General features: G+C 52.0%; 1 protein-coding gene across 11 annotated transcripts in view; it reads left to right on the top strand.

Moving 5' to 3' along the window:
- Positions 1-19,927, top strand: part of birc6 (baculoviral IAP repeat containing 6) — a 134,669-nt gene that overhangs the window by 109,459 nt on the left and 5,283 nt on the right. For all 11 annotated transcript variants that reach the window (XM_061227497.1, XM_061227491.1, XM_061227500.1 and 8 more), the window contains exons 65-71: positions 1,832-2,051; positions 5,867-6,012; positions 8,148-8,258; positions 8,870-9,087; positions 11,259-11,420; positions 12,002-12,079; positions 14,667-14,855. In XM_061227497.1, the coding sequence (XP_061083481.1) occupies positions 1,832-2,051; positions 5,867-6,012; positions 8,148-8,258; positions 8,870-9,087; positions 11,259-11,420; positions 12,002-12,079; positions 14,667-14,855 (1,124 nt within the window). The remainder of the gene's footprint in view (positions 1-1,831; positions 2,052-5,866; positions 6,013-8,147; positions 8,259-8,869; positions 9,088-11,258; positions 11,421-12,001; positions 12,080-14,666; positions 14,856-19,927) is intronic.

The following is a 19,927-nucleotide window of genomic DNA, read 5'->3' as shown; positions in this document are numbered from 1 at the left end:
CGTGCCTGTTAGCATTCTGCAGCGGTCGCCAGATGGAGCGGGGGAATGGGCGGGCGGAACGAGAGCCGGGCCGCCCTTCCTTTCCTTATCCAAACCGCTTTCGTGCTCCTCCAAACCGCCCCCCATCCCCCCCCCCCCCCCTCCGCTGCCAGCCCCCCGCCGATTAGGCCTGACAGCTTCAGATCAGACCGGATTTCACAGTGATGAAAGCCGGGGCATTTCTCTCTCTTTCTTTTTTGAAAAACGCTGACCCAATTAACCGCCGGGGCCACCAGCGCCGCCCTCCCTCCGTACTCCCCCCGCTAACTCCGCCGCTGCGGAGCTTCCCGTGCCGCGCACGCGGGGCGGGTCCGGGCGGCGCCGTGCGTTTAATGGGGTTTGTGGGTCGGCCGAGCGAGCGCTGGCCCCGGCCGGTTCCTCCCAGGGGCCGCTTGGCGAGCTCCAGAGTTATTTAAACTTTCATTAGGGCCGTAAAGTGTCCTGTCACTCCTCCTCAGGGTGACGAGGGCCCGTGCACGATCCCGCCTCAGCGGGGAGTCCGGGGGAGAGGCTCCCCATCAGGGCCTCGTCAAGCCCCTTCCCGCGAATCCAATCTCTCCCCTCGCCCCTCTGACCGCACCTCGTTGAGCTTTCCTCCCGTATATATCTTACCCCCGCCCCCGCGTGGCCTACTTATCTCAAGCGGCAGCCCCTCGTAATGCGCGATAAGATCGGGGGCTGAGGACAATCGAATTCCGGGGGCCTTCTTCGTGGACGCTGAGTCGACAGGCGTGTTGTTTGAGGAAGGGAATTGTGTGTGTGTGTGTGTGTGTGTGTGTGTGTGTGTGTGTGTGTGTGTGTGCGTGTGCGTGTGCGTGTCTCTGTGTGTGTGCGAGAGAGCGAGGGTGTGAAGGAGGGGTTCCTTAAACAAATGTAGCGGGGTGTCTGGTTTGTTGGAGCTCCTTGTTCTCGATTTGCCACGGCCAAATTGAGTTGCGGACTTGTGTTTGCCGCTTCGGGGCTGTTCCATCGTTGCCTCCGCATCGTTTGTCACTTTCCCTGGGAAATGGAATAATCTGTTACACCCCTCCCTCCATCACCGGTGAGGTGCTCACCCGCCCGTCTCAGTCCCAGAACTTCAGCTCTTTTTTTTTTACCTTTTGGCAACACTTTTTAAAAAGTGGGGTTTTTTAGCACCTTCAGTCACCCAAATGAATCACACCTAATCGATCAGTCTTCGGTCCTCCTTTATTGCAGTGACGGGCAATGAGGAATCGGTGCGGAGGCAACGCTGGTACTTCAGGGCAGTCGCTTACCTTTGACAGGCTCCGTCTCCATCACACGAGCCCGTTTGTGGATCGGTTGAGGATTTCGTTTTATTGATTTTTACCAAAGATTGACCTTAACTTGTTCTAAAGTGTTGACACGTTTTTAGCAGATGCATAACCTGGTGATGTGAACAGTGTCTTTATAACCGAGCGAAGGTCTAGGGCAAAGAGTCCTTCTTACAGACGGGTTAGTTTTTGTCACGGCTTATCCCAACCCAAAACTCCCTCAAAATGCTTGTGACTTTTGCAAATTAAACTTCCTAGCTGGACAGATATGACGGAACTCTGAGAGGGCCCAAACTTAACTGTGGAGACCATGCTGCTCTGGGTATTAGGCCATACTGACCAAACATGGTCACTTAGTCTTGAACCTGTTGTTTATTTTTAATGATTGGGTTAATTCACGGGGCCCCGTGCTGTCCCAACGGATCTTCAGCAGGTTTCAGCCTGCCTGCTTTCTGCTGTGTGTTGGAGATGACCGTTGAGCGCTCGTGGTTGACGCCCCGTCTCTCTCCTGCCCTCAGTGTTGGACATGGCGCGGCACGTGCCCCTGTACCGGGCCCTCCTGGAGCTGCTGCGGGCCATCTCCACCAGCACCGCCCTGGTGCCGCTGCTGCTGCCCCTCTCCGGGGACCCCGGCGAGGAGGAGGAGGAGGAAGAGGAGCGCTCCGAGTGCCAGACCTCCGTGGGCATGCTGCTGGCCAAGATGAAGACCTGCGTGGACACCTACACCAATCGCCTCAGGTGAGGGGGCCGGGGGTCAGGGGTCAGCCGTGTTACCGTCATTACTGTGCTTGTGCATTACATTACATTATATTATATTATTGGCATTTGGCAGATGCTCTTATCCAGAGCGATGTACAGTTGATTAGACTGAGCAGGAGACAATCCTCCCCTGGAGCAATGCAGGGTTAAGGGCCTTGCTCAAGGGCTCAACGGCTGTGCGGAACTTATTGTGGCTACACCGGGATTAGAACCAGCGACCTTGCGTGTCCCAGTCATTTAACTTAACCACTACGCTACAGGCCGCCCCCTGTGCAGTGGTGAGCAGAATGTTTTGATTCTCAACCCGCTCTTTATATGAGACCTCTTTCTGTTAAAAGCCCGAGGGGCCAAAGACGAGGGTGAAACGGGTCACTGAGCTGAATAGTGCCACGTGGTCAGATTCCAGTGTTCAGATAAAAAAATTTTTACTGTGTGAAAGTCACTTTAGTCCCTAAAAGGCAAAGCTTACACGGATGCCTTTCCAGCGCGCCAGACGAAGCTGGAACCCGGGACGGGCAATATGGAAATCCTGGGCCTGTATCAATAAATGATATCTGTCTGGCCCCGTGTGCTGGTGCTGACGCCAGCACTGCGCAAATACGAACCGCTACCAAGTTTCCACACAAGCTGGAAACGGCGAACGAGCGCAGATGTCAACTTGAGGGAAGTCATCTGGGGGAAAATATGTAACGAATTTGATTTGTGAAACGAAATATTTGAAGTTGCTTACTTTGTTTAAAAAATTTTTTAGTTTAAGTAGAGAGCGTGAGTGTGGCGATTCCCTCTTTATCTTTGCTTGAGAGATTGGCTGTAAAAATGATCAACTAAAAGCAAATAAATGTGTGCTGACGGGTATGCTTTGGCTATATTTGCCGCATGAGTTACATTTTTTACATAATTTGCATGCGTGTTTGCGTTATATCAGCTCGTCGTATCGCATCTTGCCTCCGGGCCAATGCTGAGGCGTTCAAAGCGTTTTTATCGGTGGACATCGATCCTAGCCAGATATTATTGCAGATCCCCCCCCAGCTCCAGCTAGTTGTGGTTTTGCTCATTAGCCTTGGTCAGCACCTCGCGTTTATCTTTGGACTAAGTCAGGGATTTAGCAGCTTTTAGAAGCAGTTCCTCTCAGCGCTGGGGTTCAGGGGGCGCCCGGGCACCCGTTATTAATGATTGGCGGTGCGGGAGCTCCAGCGTCGTCCGTCAGAGGTAACGGTCTGTGTTACGGGCCGGAGGCGGTACATCACGCGCGTCCCCCCCCCCCCCCCTCCGTCTCAATCCACGTGACCCTCTTAACCACGCTGCTGCCTCCCCTGGGTCGTCTCGCTGAGAGAGCAGACGCTTGCTCCTGCCCTGGTTGCTGAACGCTCTACGTCCCACTGGGTCATGAAATGAATACTTTCTCTTTTGCAGTTTTGAAAAAAAAAAGAAAAGAAGAAGGATTCCGTGCACTTTTTTGTATTTTTTTTTATTGGGCTCCTGTAAGCTGCTCGCGTCTGTCATCAACCAACCTGGAACGCTTAATAACTCTGAGCCCAAATAGGGTGTGAACGTGAAGGCCGGGTTTGTTTTTATAAATCTGAAATAAGCACGCCCCTGTGGCTTGTTTTAAGTACGGAGGGTCGTCAGTTTAAGGCAAATGCATCCCCGAAGATGGCACTACTTCAACAAAATGGCTAGCATCGCCTGGAAAAACGGAGAATAGGAAATATAGCCCAGCGTGTTTTGGGCAGAATTGGGGCCCCCCCTCCCCCCTGTATCTCAGCGCGGAGCAGCAGAACGGGCCGTTCGGTCCCCCCCGGGGGCTGAGTCTAATCGGTGGTGGGTATCAGCGCTCATGAGCAGCACAATTAGGATTAGACGGATGGATTTGTGCAGAGAGGCGCGTTCCGGGACACGTCCAGCCGATAACGTCCTCGCGAGCGGCCGTCTCCACGCCCGCCCCGTCGCCCCGGCATCCCCGAATCCCTGGCTGGAGGACGATACCCTCGGCCTCTGATGACATCAGCCCCAGGGCCACGGAGAGTGTGTTCAGTATCCTTTTATTTCCCTGCCACTCCCTGACTGTTCGGGTGTGTCGGGTGAGGACGGCTGGGACTCCACCACCTCCCGCTGCCCTGTGACGTGAAGGGGGGGGGGGGGGCGTTAGAGGCCAGCCTTTAACTTTTAAATATATAATAAGATCACTCCCAAACCCTGGAATGACTGAGATTTGGTCCCTGGTATCAGAATTTCTTTTATCCCCTTTAAAAGCTTTTACTAATTCTCAATGAGACCTTTTTTCTCAGGGCAAATGTCTTTTGTAGTCTTCAAGGAATACAGCTCCCATGTTTTAAGAGGTTTCTTGGGGTGACTGCGATACACCCCATATTATTTATATATTTAAAACGCTACAGTATAAATATCACAGCCAAAGACCTGATTTTGTCTCAGGGTGGCTGCGTGAACGCACAGAAAACAGAGTGGAGCTCCACCAATCATTGGTGATGACATGTACCTAATAGTATAACTGCGATTGTGATAATTTCTTGTTCTACTTCCAGACTCCCTGTGGGAGGAGTATAGCAAGCCATCGCCATCACCATCACCATTGTTCCAGTTGTTGGGACTGGTGGAGCTCCTCCATATTTTCAGCTGCCAAGCTGATGTCATGAGTTTATTTCGCCCTTTTTTTTATTGCCCCCGTTAGCGACGTAGGGCCCCGTTCCGCGCACGCATTCCCGGCTTTCCCGTCCGGTCTGCTGAACGATTCCGCACGACATTAAAGATTGAAGCGATTGACGGCGAGATTGATGACCGTCGTGCGCTGGCCCGGAACATTGCGCACCCAAGAAAGAAAGAAAAGAAAAAAGAAAAGAAAAACCGCAAAAGAGGCCTGTGTTCTGTACACATCGTGCTTCGTGAGAATGCTGACCTGGATGTTCCAGTGCTCGAGGGTCCGTATCGCCAAAGCTCTTGTGTTTCGTAACGGGAGCAGGCCTGCCCTCTCCGTTCACCTGTTGAGCTCTGGTGTCAGGGGCGGCGAGGAGGGCCGTACCTGTTTTTGGATTTCGTGCAACCTTCTGCTCTCAATTATATAATAAGCCCTACCATATGTACGACCTGATATTCACGCCAGATTTCTTGGCAATCTTTGGCAACATGTGATGGATTCTTTCCGCCCGTCTGAAATGTTTTACTCTGCTCTAATCTGAAAGTCAGCCGATATATGGGGGCCTAGCGGCTAAGGTACATGACTGGGACCCAGGAGGTTGGTGGTTCAAGTCCCGTTGTAGCCACAGCTGTTTGGCCTTTGAGCAAGGCCTTAACATTGCATTGCTCAACAGGGAGTTGTCTCCTGCTTAGTCAATCAACTGTAAGCTGCTCTGTATAAAAGCATCAGCTAAATAACTATTCAATTTCACCAAATATGGGTTTATCCAGCCTGTTTATGAAAAGTGTTGACATGGGGCGGGGCGACATGGCTCAGGCCGTAAGAGCAGTCGTCTGGCAGTCGGAGGGTTGCAGGTTCGATCCCCCGCCCGGGCTGTGTCGAAGTGTCCCTGAGCAAGACACTTAACCCCCAAATGCTCCTGACGAGCTGGTCGGTGCCTTGCATGGCAGCCAATCGCCGTCGGTGTGTGAGTGTGTGTATGAATGGGTGAATGAGAAGCATCAATTGTACAGCGCTTTGGATAAAGGCGCTATATAAATGCCAACCATTTACCATTCACCATTTGATGATTGGTGGAAACGGGAACCTGTGTCCACCCCGGTTTGACACGTTTCGCCCGTCGTCTTCCGGTCTCTCCCAGGTCAAAGAAGGACAAGAGCAAAGGGGTGGTGAAGGCGGACTCCTCGGACCCGGAGCCCGAAGGCCTGACCCTGCTGGTGCCGGACATCCAGAGGACCGCGGAGATCGTCTACGCCGCCACCACCAGCCTGAGGCAGGCCAACCAAGGTGAGGCGTCGTCTCCCCCCCCAGCCCCTCACTAAAGGTTCTGTGCTCTTCCTTTGCCCTTTCCCACCTTCCTTCAAATTATTTGAAAAATACCAAGTATCTTTGCGTCTCCTCAAAAGATCTTTGAACGATCTGGCATGTGAAGTTCGGCTGACAGGAATATAAGCGTGAAAAACCGCAGGAGGTCAGACTGACAGCCGGGTCTGAGTCAGTCAGGTCAGTTTGAGCGGCAGGTTTGAGTCGGTCAGCTCAGGCTGAGTGCCTGGTTTGAGTCGGCCAGGTTGAGAGGCAAGTTTGAGTCGGTCAGCTCAGGCTGAGTGCCTGGTTTGAGTCGGTCAGCTCAGGTTGAGAGGCAGGTTTGAGTCGGTCAGGTCAGGTTGAGGGTCAGGTTGAGGGTCAGGTTGAGAGGCAGGTTTGAGTCGGTCAGCTCAGGTTGAGAGGCAGGTTTGAGTCGGTCAGCTCAGGTTGAGAGGCAGGTTTGAGTCGGTCAGCCCTTTCCGACTGACTCGATCATCCATCTTAGGGACCCTTCCCCCGGGGCTGACCATGCCCCCCCTCCCCCCCTCCCCTCCTCTCACCAGTCTCAGCCTGCGGGCCTTTGCAGAGCCAAAGCCACGGACATTTCAACCTTTCCTGATTGGAATAGTACACTTGTACTACGGCATTCTTACTAAATTATGTAAAAGGCTAATGTCATTGTGTCGTGTGGGTATAATCTTTCATTTACATTAACAGCCAGTAATCAAATAAACAGCACACAGTTTCTGCTGTGTGAACATGCAAAAGAGGACCAGCAGAAGGGTGCAGGGAAGCGGAGGCCGTAAAATCTGACATCTTGGCGATCTTGGCCTGGCTGTTACTCAGCTCTTTGATATGTCAGCGATGTATGATTGACCGCCCGAACCCACCCCCGCCACTAATCATTAATTAGGTCCCCCAGCTCAGCGGTCGTTCACCGCTCTCAGCCAATCAATGGTCGAGTAACTCAATGTTCGGCGGGACGACCAGATTTAGAGGGGTGGATCAATACGCTGTCACTTTACATAAGGATATCGATGCCATAATGGCCCCTGTATTCATGGACGAGCACCCCCGCCCGCCCGTCTGACCAAAGTGGAGGGGGGCGCGTTTAACCGTTTAATTAGCACTCCGTCTTACAAGTGCAAAGACAGGCTAACGGGCGGCGGATCGCCAGTGCACGCCGCGTCAGACTGAACAAAATGTCCCTGTCCGTCAAAGCCGGGCGCTAATGTGCCCCGAGGAACAAATATTAATGCACGCATCAAAGCCCAGGGCTGTGTGCATTTCGCAAGCCCGCGTAATGGGTCAGCAAAATCAGCCCTTATTTCGTGGGAAGCACATCTGTGCAGGTAAAAGTACAGGTAGTGCCTGTTTATAATGAGAACGCAGTGTGACACAGGCCTCCAGTTGTATTGGGAGATTTTCTTCCTTTTTTTTTGGTGTTGGTGGAACTTTTATCAGTGGGGGAAATAGCAGCAGGTTAACTATGCATCATCACTGTGCCAATTCCTGTTCTTTCTTGTTTGTTTTGTTTTTGAAATGGATATAATTAAGTGGATACAGTTGCGCTTGTGTAGAAGTGTGCTCTGGTATCCGCGTCGGTGTAATAGCTGCTCGGAGCGGTGTGAATGGGGATTGCAGCCGCTACGATGATTAATTGGATCAGCAGCGACTCGCCCTGTCCTCTGCGGAATTGGCTCTGCCTAGATAAAGTCACGATAGCGTATTTATTCATCTTGCCAGGCAGTTATTTGGATATCAATTTGAGGTATTTAAAAGGGATCATGACCACCCATCCCACAACGTGGAGCTGAATATCTCTGTGGAAAGGAGGGTTTTTTTCTTGCGTGCTGGAATTAATGAAGAGACGGCAGACAGGCAGTGGTCCATATTAAGATGAGCGATTCAGCATGTGGCCTGCTCTTTGGAAAGCGCAGCGTTTGTTTTCCATTCCCTTATAAAGGACACCTACGTCGGTTCTGAAAACATGAACAGTGAGGGGTCCAGGCATATTTAGAGTGCCTTAATGCCTCGTTGGTGTCTCGATGCGGACGCCTTCCCCGGGTTTTTCTGTTTTCACACGCCCCGCCGCGCTCTCATTCCCTTCCCCGCAGAGAGGAAGCTGGCCGAGTCTTCCAAGAAAGCCTCCACCAGGCCCAAGCCCCTCTCCATCCTGCGCTCCCTGGAGGAGAAGTACGTGGCTGCCATGAAGAAGCTGCAGTTCGGTGAGTGTCGACCGCGCCCCCCCCCCCCCCCCCCCGGCCCGCCCCGGCACCGCCTCCGTTCACCGCCCGCCCCGTATGGGGCGCGGTCCGGCCCCCGGAAACGGTGACGCCTTCACTGTCCGTCACTTTCCGTCCCTGGACAGGATGATTGATTGCGGGCCTCTGGTCTGCCGCAATTGATTTGGCGAGCGGGGAGACGCGTCGGGTAATCGCGCCTGACGTGGAATGCTAATGGGTTTGCTCTGGCCTGGACGCTGAAGGAAGGGAGGCTAGGTGGGGGCGGGAAAGAGGCCCTAAGATGTTACTGAAGAGGGGGGGAGGGGGGGCAGAGATGGAGAGGTACGCCATGTTCATGGAACCAAGGCCCAATCCTCAACTTCCTCACACGTACACCCTATTCTATGATAGGCCAAATCTATAACTTCCATATCTACCTTTTGTGTTGGACATATGTTCATGACCTTACAATCAATCGTATATGAATTGTACCTTATCTGACCTGTCCGGTTGTTTGTTCTATGATCTTCATATGCGCTGTTTTTGTACATCGCTTTGTATTTTTGAAAAAAGCGTCCGCTGAATAACACGCGACGTAACGCCCTCTTCCGCAGACACCTTCGAGATGGTCTCGGAGGACGAGGACGGCAAGCTGGTGTTCAAGGTCAACTACCACTACATGTCTCAGGTGAAGAACGCCAACGACGCCAACAGCGCCGCCCGCGCCCGCCGCCTGGCCCAGGAAGCGGTCACGCTCTCCACCTCCCTGCCCCTCTCGTCCTCCTCCAGCGTCTTCGTCCGTTGCGACGAGGAGCGGCTGGACATCATGAAGGTAGGGCACCTTCGCCGGTCCTCTCTCCCCGACTCTCCCGCACTTTTGAGCCAAGCTCGAGCCTCCCCCCCCTCCGGGTCACCGGAGACCATCAGCGAGATTGATGGCGCCGGGTTTTCTCAAGGTAGCTTGTAATGGTTCTGTTAACCTAGCTTCCGCTCAAGGGTACTGCCCTCGCCTCGGAAATCGTCTCAGTCTAATTCCGTCCGTTTCGCCCCCCACGGTGTGTCCGTGTCTTTATCGTCTCTGACGAACAGCTATGATGAACCGATTAACTTTCACCCAGGTCAATGAGTGATGTGTTGTGAGTGGGTGTGAACTGGGCATAATGAGGGGTCTGCACAGATAGGCAATTTATATTTCCTTTGATCTTTCACACACACTCAGTATGAAGTCATCCCGGGGTCAAGATGGATGTTGAGTAATTATATTTAACTGTGTGCATTTGTTTGTGAAGAAAACTCTGTTTTCGTGGACACTTGATCGGATAACAGGTGAATGAGCGCGTATAGATGCGAATCTCCATTCTGCATTCCCATAACCTGTTGATTCTAAATGCCTTGTTTTTTAGCCTTTAATTTTTTTCTTTTGAAATCGGCGTTTTCAGCTGTCGTAGTCATTCTCGTTGACATTTATAAACGGCTCTGACCCCAAATCTGAGTAATGGCAGAGCGTTCTTCGCTAAATGTCAGAACCTTGTGTCTATTTAGACCTCTTTCCGCCAGGCTTCAGGAAGATATCATCGACTCCATCGCAAGTGGGCGGGAGGAGCAGAGCTCAGCCCAGACCGGGGGCGGTCACTAGGCCATTAGTAATTGGTTGTTAGGGCACTTTATATTGTCCCCACCGTCCCCTGAGAGTTCAGGCCTTCGCCAGTATGAACAGTCTCCTCCACGTAATCTCAGTTCAAGGCCATTTTGCACGTTTAGGCCCGTCATTGTGGAAAAATGGCTGCTTGGAGTCACCCCCCCCCCCCCCCCCCCCCCCCCGTGTTTGAAATGCGTTCAGAGTGTTGGGTCTGGATGCTCATGTCAGAGTGCACTTACTGCCTGAGTGGCCATGATGCCTTGTAGCAGAGCCAGGGTGGGGCAGGCCTGACCGTGGGGCAGGCCTGACCCTGTTGCAGGACGAGAACAAGGAGGAGCAGGGCGGCCTGTAGCGTAGTGGTTAAGGTAAATGACTGGGACACGCAAGCTCGGTGGTTCTAATCCCGGTGTGGCCACAATCAGATCTGCACAGCCGTTGGGCCCTTGAGCAAGGCCCTTAACCCTGCATTGCTCCAGGGGAGGATTGTCTCCTGCTTAGTCTAATCAACTGTACGTCGCTCTGGATAAGAGCGTCTGCCAAATGCCAATAATGTAATAATGTAATGAGGAGGCTGGTTTCTGTGCTTAGGTCAGGCCTCTTCAGCCCCCTCCCAGCCCCCCTCCTTTCAATATGTCTGCCCCCTTTGACATTTGAAAGTCATTGGTTTCCCCCCCAGAAAAAACTTTTACGCTCCACACATATACAGGTGCACTCGCCTTTGCCTTGCGTTTGAGGTAAAAATGCCTTCAAGGTTTAAAGTTCGAATAGATTTTTATTCCGCCGCGTTCCCAGTTTCCAAAAATGGGTGGAAACTTTGAGCTTTCATCCCCGCAGCTGCTGTGCTCCTGCCCTTAAATATCTCTGCCCTGTCCCGTGAGTGCAGGGCCACCATGAGCTCTGTTTTGGGGAGTCTGTTGATAGTAGAGCCAGCTCCCCTGCCTACAGTTCTGCCAAGCCCGGTCCATTGGGCCTAGTGGCCCCAGCCAGTCAGAACCTGATCCCTGGGTCATTACGCACAGCACATGCAGTGTAGCAGTTCTGGTCACAGCCGGCTTCAGATCACATTATCCAAAGTTGTCAGGCCCAAACACTAATGCATCAATACCTGTGAGTTATAAAACCTTTTTAAGCAACCTAGGGCCCTAAATACATATTTAATAATGCATATAAATCAAATATTATTATAATTAAAGATTTATCCACACACAGGTTTGTGTAAAATGCCCTCCCTCAGGATATGAAGGTACTCTCTGGTTTGGCTCCAGAGACACTGCGGTCCAGATGGCGGGTGTTTTCCCTGCTCGTCAGTGATAAGCAGAGAGATCGGTCTGTAGCGGGACTCACACGCCTGTCTCTCCCCCCAGGTTCTAATCACGGGTCCTGCCGACACGCCATACGCCAACGGCTGCTTCGAGTTCGACGTGTACTTTCCCCAGGACTACCCCAACTCGCCCCCGCTGGTGAACCTGGAGACCACGGGGGGCCACAGCGTGCGCTTTAACCCAAATCTTTACAACGACGGCAAAGTAAGTCAGCCAGGAGGAGAGAAATTACTCTGCTAATTTGGGTCCGTTTGGCTGAGAAATCCTGGCTGCTCTTCACTCAAGTGTCCTCTGCATGTCTGCTGTTTTTATGCTCACAATTTGGAAATGTAGTCAATGGTGAAGGATTCGCGGGGTTCTGCAGCCTTTCTTTCAAAATCCAAATGTTGGAGGGAAGAGGGAGGCAAAACGTTCGCTATTTCACTCTTACCATCCTGAATGGAGCGCCAAATTAGACTGGCAGAGTCTGCCTTAAAGGTTGTATTTTTGTATAAAGATGAGTGAAAAGAGGAGATTTGAGAGCGGTAGAGGTGCTTTGGCCTGCCACATCTGCTTCTCTTCATTAGTAAGGCTTTGACAGTGAACGTCTATTTTCATAATGGAAGGAGACAGCTGCTCCCTGAATTACCGCTTTATAGATCAGACGCCGTCGCCATGTCAGGGTGCCCTCGCTTTGAAGTCTCCTCTCTGCCTCGGTTTTCGTGTTCGTTTCTCTCGTTTTTCATCGCCGCGCGAAAGTCTGGTTGTTATTTTGATGTTGACTTGCTTCTCTGCCCCTCTTCCAGGTGTGTTTAAGTATACTCAACACCTGGCATGGCAGACCGGAGGAGAAGTGGAACCCTCAAACCTCTAGCTTTTTACAGGTGAGTCGCGGTCGGCCATTTTAATGAAGAATCTGGTCCAGCGTTTAGTTCCTGGTCACCGTTTTTCTGGCGCTCCGGTCTCAGGCTTTTGTCCTTCAGAAACATCTACCTCGCTGGAATGCTGATACGCAGCATGTTAAGCAGCACAAATGGCCCTCTATCCCCTCTCTAGAGAGGCCCGTCCAATCATACTGCTAAGTAGTGGAATTAGATGATTAAGGGTGGAATGAAATTCAAACAGAATTGAACCCCCCCACCCCCACCCCTCCGATGGTGATTAACCTGGCTCTCGCGTGTTGCAGATCGGATCAGATGGTGGACCGCTCAGCTGTGTCCTGGCTGTTGTGTTGTGTGCTGCAGATCACATCACAGACAGCTCAGCTGTGTCCTGGCTGTTGTGTTGTGTGCTGCAGATCACATCACAGACAGCTCAGCTGTGTCCTGGCTGTTGTGTTGTGTGCTGCGGATCACATCACAGACAGCTCAGCTCTGTCCTGGCTGTTGTGTTGTGTGCTGCAGATCACATCACAGACGGCTCAGCTCTGTCCTGGCCGTTGTGTTGTGTGCTGCAGATCACATCACAGACAGCTCAGCTCTGTCCTGGCTGTTGTGTTGTGTGCTGCAGATCACATCACAGACAGCTCAGCTGTGTCCTGGCTGTTGTGTTGTGTGCTGCAGATCACATCACAGACAGCTCAGCTGTGTCCTGGCCGTTGTGTTGTGTGCTGCAGATCACATCACAGACAGCTCAGCTGTGTCCTGGCCGTTGTGTTGTGTGCTGCAGATCACATCACAGACAGCTCAGCTGTGTCCTGGCTGTTGCGTGCTGCGGATCAGATCAGATCGTGGTCCGCTCAGCGCCGTCCTGGCTGTGGTTACAGGATAAATGTGCTGACAGCAGCAGGGCTTCCGGGCTCATATCTGTGATTGCCGCCTCTCCCAAGGCTCACTGCAGCATCTCCGGTGTGGAGAAGCAGCCGTTTGATTCAATCCGGCCCCACTGTCTCCCAGACCTGCTCCAGCGCTTATATCTATCAGGGTAATAAAGCTATAACTCTCAGAGAGAGGAGCCGGGGCGTGGGCCCCCGATGGGGGCGGGGGCCACTGGGAGCCCTTCTACTGCACCCCCCCACCCCCACCGTCTCTCTCTCTCTCTCCTCTCCCAGCCCTCTACCGCCATTCCGGCTCCTGGCTTTGCCAATTAACACGGCGAGCAGCACCCCATTATCTTTTAATTAAGGCGAACGAGGACCTTCACAACCCCCTCGGAAGCGTCTCTATCACCGGCGTCCGTGTTCCCTGTCCGTCACCGGATCGGGGATCCATTACCTAACCGGGCATTGTGCATGTCCATCGATCCCCCCCCCGCGCGGCAGACTCCTTTGAAACGGGGCCCCTCTTAATTCCTCCGTCTGTCGGGTTGAGGAGAGTTCATAGAGACGTCGCGCATTGATTATCATTCTAGTTAGTGCAGGGGAGTCGATAATGGAAATCAGCCACGGGAGGGCCGGGGAGGGGAGAGGGGGAGAGGGGGGGGATCGATTTGGGAATCAGAGGCAGATTTCAGATTAGGTGCTCCGGGTCGGGCGCGGACCGGTATCGGCCGGCCTGCCTGGAACGGTCAGGGGTTCAAGGGGAAGGTGTCGGAAACAGTGAGGTACGCAGCCAGGCTCTGTGTCTGCTGTGCGCGGAGCGTCCTCCATTTTAATCTGTTCTTGCAATGCCTGCCGCGTTCCCGGTCTCCTTGAGAGCGCTGTTAATTGGATCATTAATAAAGATATATTGAAGGATTTTCGTGGAGGCGGAAAGGAACACGTGCCGTATTTTTCCGCAAAAATGTGTCGCCGTGTTTGTTTCTCCGATGAGTTCTGGATAATAAGCTTTATAAGCCACTGTAATATGCATGTTTTATTGTGAAGTGGCCTGATCCCTGTTCCCACTGATCCCACAAGTAGGCTTTATCTGTAAAAGCACAGCCCCTTTTGAAAAATGCTTGAGGAATACAGCCCAAGGGGCCTATTGTAGCTTCTCTTGTTAACCTTTTTTAACTTGAATTTTGTAGTATCTCAGTGATGTTATATTGTAGAGTAAGCATTAGCAGGTCAGTCAACCCGATGGTGTATTCTGACTGATGTGTTTTTGTGTTGTTTGTTTGTTTGTGTGTGTGTGTGCGCATTTTCTTTGTGTGCATGTCTGTATATGTGTGTGTGTATACCTGTGTGTGTGTGTGTGTGTGTGTGTGTGTGTGGTTGAATGTGTGTATGTATATGCATATCTGTGTGTGTATGGGTGGATGTGTGTGTGTGTGTATATATACGTGTGTGTGGGTGGATGTATGTATATGCATATATATATATATGTGTGTGTGCGTGTGCGTGTGTGTGTGTGTGTGTGTGTGTGTGTGGTTGGATGTGTGTATGTATATGCATATCTGTGTGTGTATGGGTGGATGTGTGTGTGTATATATACGTGTGTGTGGGTGGATGTATGTATATGCATATATATATATGTGTGCGTGTGTGTGTGCGTGCGTGTGTGCGTGCGTGCGTGTGTGCGTGCGTGCGTGCGTGTGCGTGTGCGTCCCCAGGTGCTGGTGTCGGTGCAGTCTCTCATCCTGGTGGCAGAGCCCTACTTTAACGAGCCCGGGTACGAGCGCTCCCGGGGAACGCCCAGCGGCACGCAGAGCTCCCGCGAGTACGACGGAAACATCCGGCAAGCCACCGTCAAGTGGGCCATGCTGGAGCAGATCCGCAACCCGTCCCCCTGCTTCAAAGAGGTAGGCTGCCTGTGCGTGGGGTCCGCAGGGGCTGGGCGGCCATTTTGGGACGTGGCTATGGAAAACTTGGCTCACTTGAGGAGGTCTTAGTCATGACTTTATATTAAGCTCTATTACCGGTGTTCCTGGAGGGCCTCAGTGCCAGCTCTTTATCACGGTTATGATGTATTAATGCAATACATCCTGAAACCATATTAGCTGCTGAGTTATTACCAAGAGTTATTAATTGTTAACTTTTTTAACGGTTCTTTAAAAAAATGTAATATCTGAAAGAATGTATATGTATAAAATAAATGAATATATAAACTGCTAAACTAAATGTTCAGTTATAGCACGATAATTGGGCTGATTGAGGTCTTGTGAGAGATGACTGGAAGACTTGCTGCCGTCCAACGTTTATAGATCCTGGCTGCCCTTCATCGATTGGACCTCTCTGTGGTGTTCTGGCAAACGGAACTCTGTATATTTTTCCACATTTTACCGCCGCCAGTTGTGTGTTGAAACGGTCGCATAAGCTTTACAGAAAAAGGCCTAGTCTCCTGACCTGCCTCGGCATTATAATGCCGTCCACACCGTGCTGGAAAGTGAATGAAAAAGCTCCCCTTCGGGAGGATATTCGACGCCTGTAGACATGTTGACACCCGTACCCGCACATTAATATCCAGGCCGATAAGATCCCGTCGGACTCTTTGTTTTTCCGCCCGCGGTTGGCGGCTCCCTCGGCCGCCCTTGACTCTCTGGCCGGCGCGGATAGCGATCGCTCACGGGTGGAGCGCCCGTGGGGTTGCGGCCGGCGCGGATAGCGATCAGTCACAGGTGGAGCCCGGCGGGGTGTGGAGCCCAGAGGGGTGTGGGCCGGCGGGGTGGAGCCGATGGTCTGAGCTGATGGTCGCCGGGCGGGCGGCACGTACGCCTCGCTCGGCCTCAGCCTGACGGAGGAAGACGGGCCAGCCTGATAAATCCCTCCACGGTTAGACTGAGAGCTGGACCTCCATCACTCACCCGGGAGCGGAGAGCCCTCACTCACAGCCTCATTTTATCCCCTTGCTCTGTCCCACTATCCCTCTCTCTCTCTCTCTCCCTCTCCCTCTCCCTCCCCCTTTCCCTCTCCTTCTTGCTCTCTCTTTTTCACACTTCACTATCTGCCTCTCTCTGATCCTCTCCCTTTCTTTCCCTTTCCCTCTCCTTCGATCCCACTCTCTTTCACACTCTTCATTATCTGCCTCTTCCTCTCTCTCCATCTCCCCTTTCTGTCTCGTCTCTCTGCCTCTCCTCTCCTCCCCTCCCTCTTTCTCTCCTCTGCTCTTTCTTCCTGTCTCATACTTTTGTCTTTCTCTGATCATTTTTCTGTCTCTCCCTTCACTCTTTCTATCCGTCTCTCCAACTAATGGCGTGTCAGATTAAAAGTCTTTTTTCTTTTTTCTTTTTTTTTTACTAACCCTAAAAATATAACCCATTCTGTTTGGAGGACTCCATGGAACAATGATCATGCGCTTGAAACAGCGAATCAGTCCCTGGCTCTAAACCAAACCAAACATAACGTAAACGATTTCAAAAAGCCTTGTGGGTAATCAAATCAACTCACCTGTGAATTTGGGCACCAAAGTTAAACTCGTAAAAGCTGCTCATATTTCCTCACGTTTGGGTAGGGTGATGTTTATGAATGCTGATACTAATTGCAGATCTTTGTTTAATAAATCAGCTCAAGCTGAAAGATGGCATTGATGGAAATATTTGGTCTGAGACCAAAGTCCTGGATGAAAGCACTGAATTCAATTAAGATCCCAGATACTTGTCTTCTGCCAAGTCCCCTGCCTCTGCCAAATAATAATGCATTCTCCAGCCCCACCTGTAATCCAAAAAAAGAAAAGAACATCACTTAATGTCAGTTTTAGAGTCGGTGTACACTCCCACCCACCCCCCCCCCCAGACGTAACTCCATTTCAGGAACATGTGTACTTTTCCACTTTGCTGGGGCACGTTGAGCTCCGTGATCTGAGCGATACTCTGGCGGAAACCCAAATGGAAGGGGCTGAGACACAGCGGAGATTTGGAGACCTCTGTCCCGCCCGCGCTGTCCCGAGGGTTTCCTGGGGTTCTGCCGCGGGTTCCAGGACCTGCCACGGCTCAGTGCCGATCCCACCGGTCCCTCCCGGATCGAGGCGAGACTGAAATACTGCGAGTTTGGGTTTTATCGCGCCTCGCTGTCCCGTCTCCAGGCCTCGGGGGAAACGGGCCTTTTAAAATAGGAGTGCAGCGTAAATGTGCTTTCCTCTCTCCAGCCCAACCCCTGGCCCCTAGTTTTGGAAAAATGCTTCTGTGCGTGAACAGTTCCGTGGTGGTGAATGCAAAAGTTAACCCTCTCAATAGATCTTTTGAAAGGGCTTATTAGTCTGCGTTGTACGGTGCAACACCCTGTTCGTATTGGTGACTGAAAGTATAACCCCATCATTGCAGTTGTTGAATTAAAGTGATCCCATCTTTTGGGTTAGTAACTGAAAGTATGAACTCATTTTTCGGGTTGGTGAATGAAAGTATGACCCCATCTTTGGGGTTAGTAACTGAAAGTATGACCCCGTCTTTAGACTTTGTAACTGAAAGTATGAACTCATTTTTGGGGTTGGTGAATGAAAGTATGACCCCATCTTTGAGGTTAGTATCTGAAAGTTTGTCCCCACCTTTGGGGTTGGTGACTGAAACTATGACACCATCTTTTGGGTTAGTAACAAAGTATTACCCCATCTTTGGAGTTGGTGAATGAAACTATGACTCCCGTCTTTGGGGTTAGTAACTGAAAGTTTGACCCCATGTTTGGGGTGGTGACTGAAAGTTTGAGCCCATCTTTGGAGTTGGTGACTGAAAGTTTGACCCCATCTGTGGACTTGGTGAATGAAAGTATGAAAGACTTGACGGAGCCGAGAACAGTCCCTGGAGTGTCAGTTAAAATGCGGAGCAGGGCTCGACAGAAGCCCATCAACTTTCACTTTTGAATATGAAGCTTGCGTGCGCAGCCCGTGGCAGGGGAGCGGTGAAGTTTTTGACGTCAGAGCTCCTTCTGAATTGGGTCATTAGGTCTGAGCCGGAAACAGGCGAGCACTCAAGCTTCTCCCTCCACCGCCGCCTGAACCACCCCCCGCCCCCCCCCTCCCCCTGAAATTCAATTAGTCTCATGTGACAGCCCTGCGGGGACCTCCGCCGTCCTTGTAAGTGCTGATCGTGGTGAAGTGCGAGGCGGGGGAGCGATACGGGAAAGTGAGGGTCAACGTCGGCCCACGCTGCGTGTCGCCTCGCTCTCCCTCTCTCACCTGGAACAGGGCGGGACTGACGAAACGCGAAGAGTTCAACTTACCGTACATGCCTATTTTAAGCCTGGATTGTGAAGGGGAGGCGGGGGGGGGGGGGGGTGGATAAAATATTCAACAGGAGATTGTCATGTGAAATTATAAACACCAGGTCGGACATGTTGAAATATAGATTGGTGTGTAGTGGGGAGGGGGGGGGGTGTGGTTTGTGTCTTCATGTGTACAGCAAGGTGGCGTATTAATGGCTTAGGAAGTCGCGGGTGCTATGGTAACAGCCCGCCAGCGCGGGAAGAAAGGGTTCTCTTTCGTGCGCCCCTCTACAGGGAGCTCCGATGCTGTGTTTCCATTTCGAAACTCTGCTGACTGTACGCTAAACCCAACTAATTATTGAACAATTAAGCCGCTTGCAGAGTTTGTTTCTGTCATGATCGATGTTACGAACCGTTGACAAAGTTTTGATGTACTTAGGATTTGTGTTGGTGTGTGTGCTTAATCACCTTGTGGAACTGCTTTACAGTTGCTTATATTTCCTCTGACAGTTTGTTTGTGTGTGTAGTAAATCAGAGATCACTGCGTTCTGGGGACCGTGCAAGAATTATTAGTGCAAACCCCCTTGTGAGGGTTGCTCGTTATTTTCATTACATGACACGGCTTTATTTGTTTAGTGGACCCTCGTCCAATAGGACCCAGGTGTCTTGGTGTTCTCTCGTACAGTGGTGCTTGGTTAAGGGCCTCGGGGAGGGGGGGGGTGTCGATGTTTGCGGACGCCGCGGCGTAGTCAGCAATGCGCCGGGCGGAGAGCTGCTCGACTGTTCGGGGAACCCTCTAGAAGGCAGGGAGCTGCGGAGCGATGTGCCACAGCCGGCGGGGTTTCCATGGCGACGGTGGCAGGGAAATTGATCATCCTTCCCCTCCGTCCCCTCGGCGGTCGTTTCCTGCCTTTTTTCGCGGAGGCTCCGAAACGTCCCCGTCGAGCTGGCAGCAGAGTCCCCGTCTCACGAAACGCGAAAGGGAGGAAATGTTGGAAGCGTTCCGCCGTTCCTCTCCTCCCGTACTGTGTCCTGACCGGGGAAATCACCCGGACTATGCGGGACTGTTGACAGAGGGGCCTGTCGTGTGTCGTTTAGCGGAGATAAGGCCGGGGGTAGTCCCCTGCCTTCGGGGCGAATTCTTCCCCTGGCCTTTGCCATCTGTTCTGCCTCCACACGCCGGAGAGAAGCGGTCTGGAGCTTCCCGCCCTCGCATGGTAGGATCCTCAGACAAACACAGTGTCCCCCAAGCTCCACCTGGTGTGGCGTTCTGCTCGGGATCCCACACCACTTCCCCTCTTACTCCCGTTTTAATAAGTGACGCTTAAAGCCCGCCAATTTCACCCCAAGCCTAATTGCAGTTTATTGGTTGTTTCATCACCAGCCTCCACTATATCTGGGATATTAGGGCCATTTATCACAGCTGGCCCTCTTTGGCGGGCCCCACGGGCCCTCGGACCCAAGGCCAGGGCCCGGTGAACACAGAGGCACAGCTGAGGAACAACAGTGCCAGTTGTGTCCAGTCCTGGTTACACATGCTGGGCTCTATCAGCACACTGGCCTCTGCAACCATCCATCCATCCATCCATCCATTATCTTAACCTGCTTATCCTGAACCGGGTTGCAGGGGGGCTGGAGCCTATCCTAGCATACATTGGGCGAAATGTAGGAATACACCCTGGACTGGTTGCCAGTCCATCACAGGGCACAAACAACCATTCACTCACACTCATACCCACGG

Source organism: Conger conger, chromosome 18, assembly GCF_963514075.1.
Source record: "Conger conger chromosome 18, fConCon1.1, whole genome shotgun sequence".
Lineage (NCBI taxonomy): Eukaryota > Metazoa > Chordata > Actinopteri > Anguilliformes > Congridae > Conger > Conger conger.
This window is presented reverse-complemented; position numbering and strand designations above follow the sequence as displayed.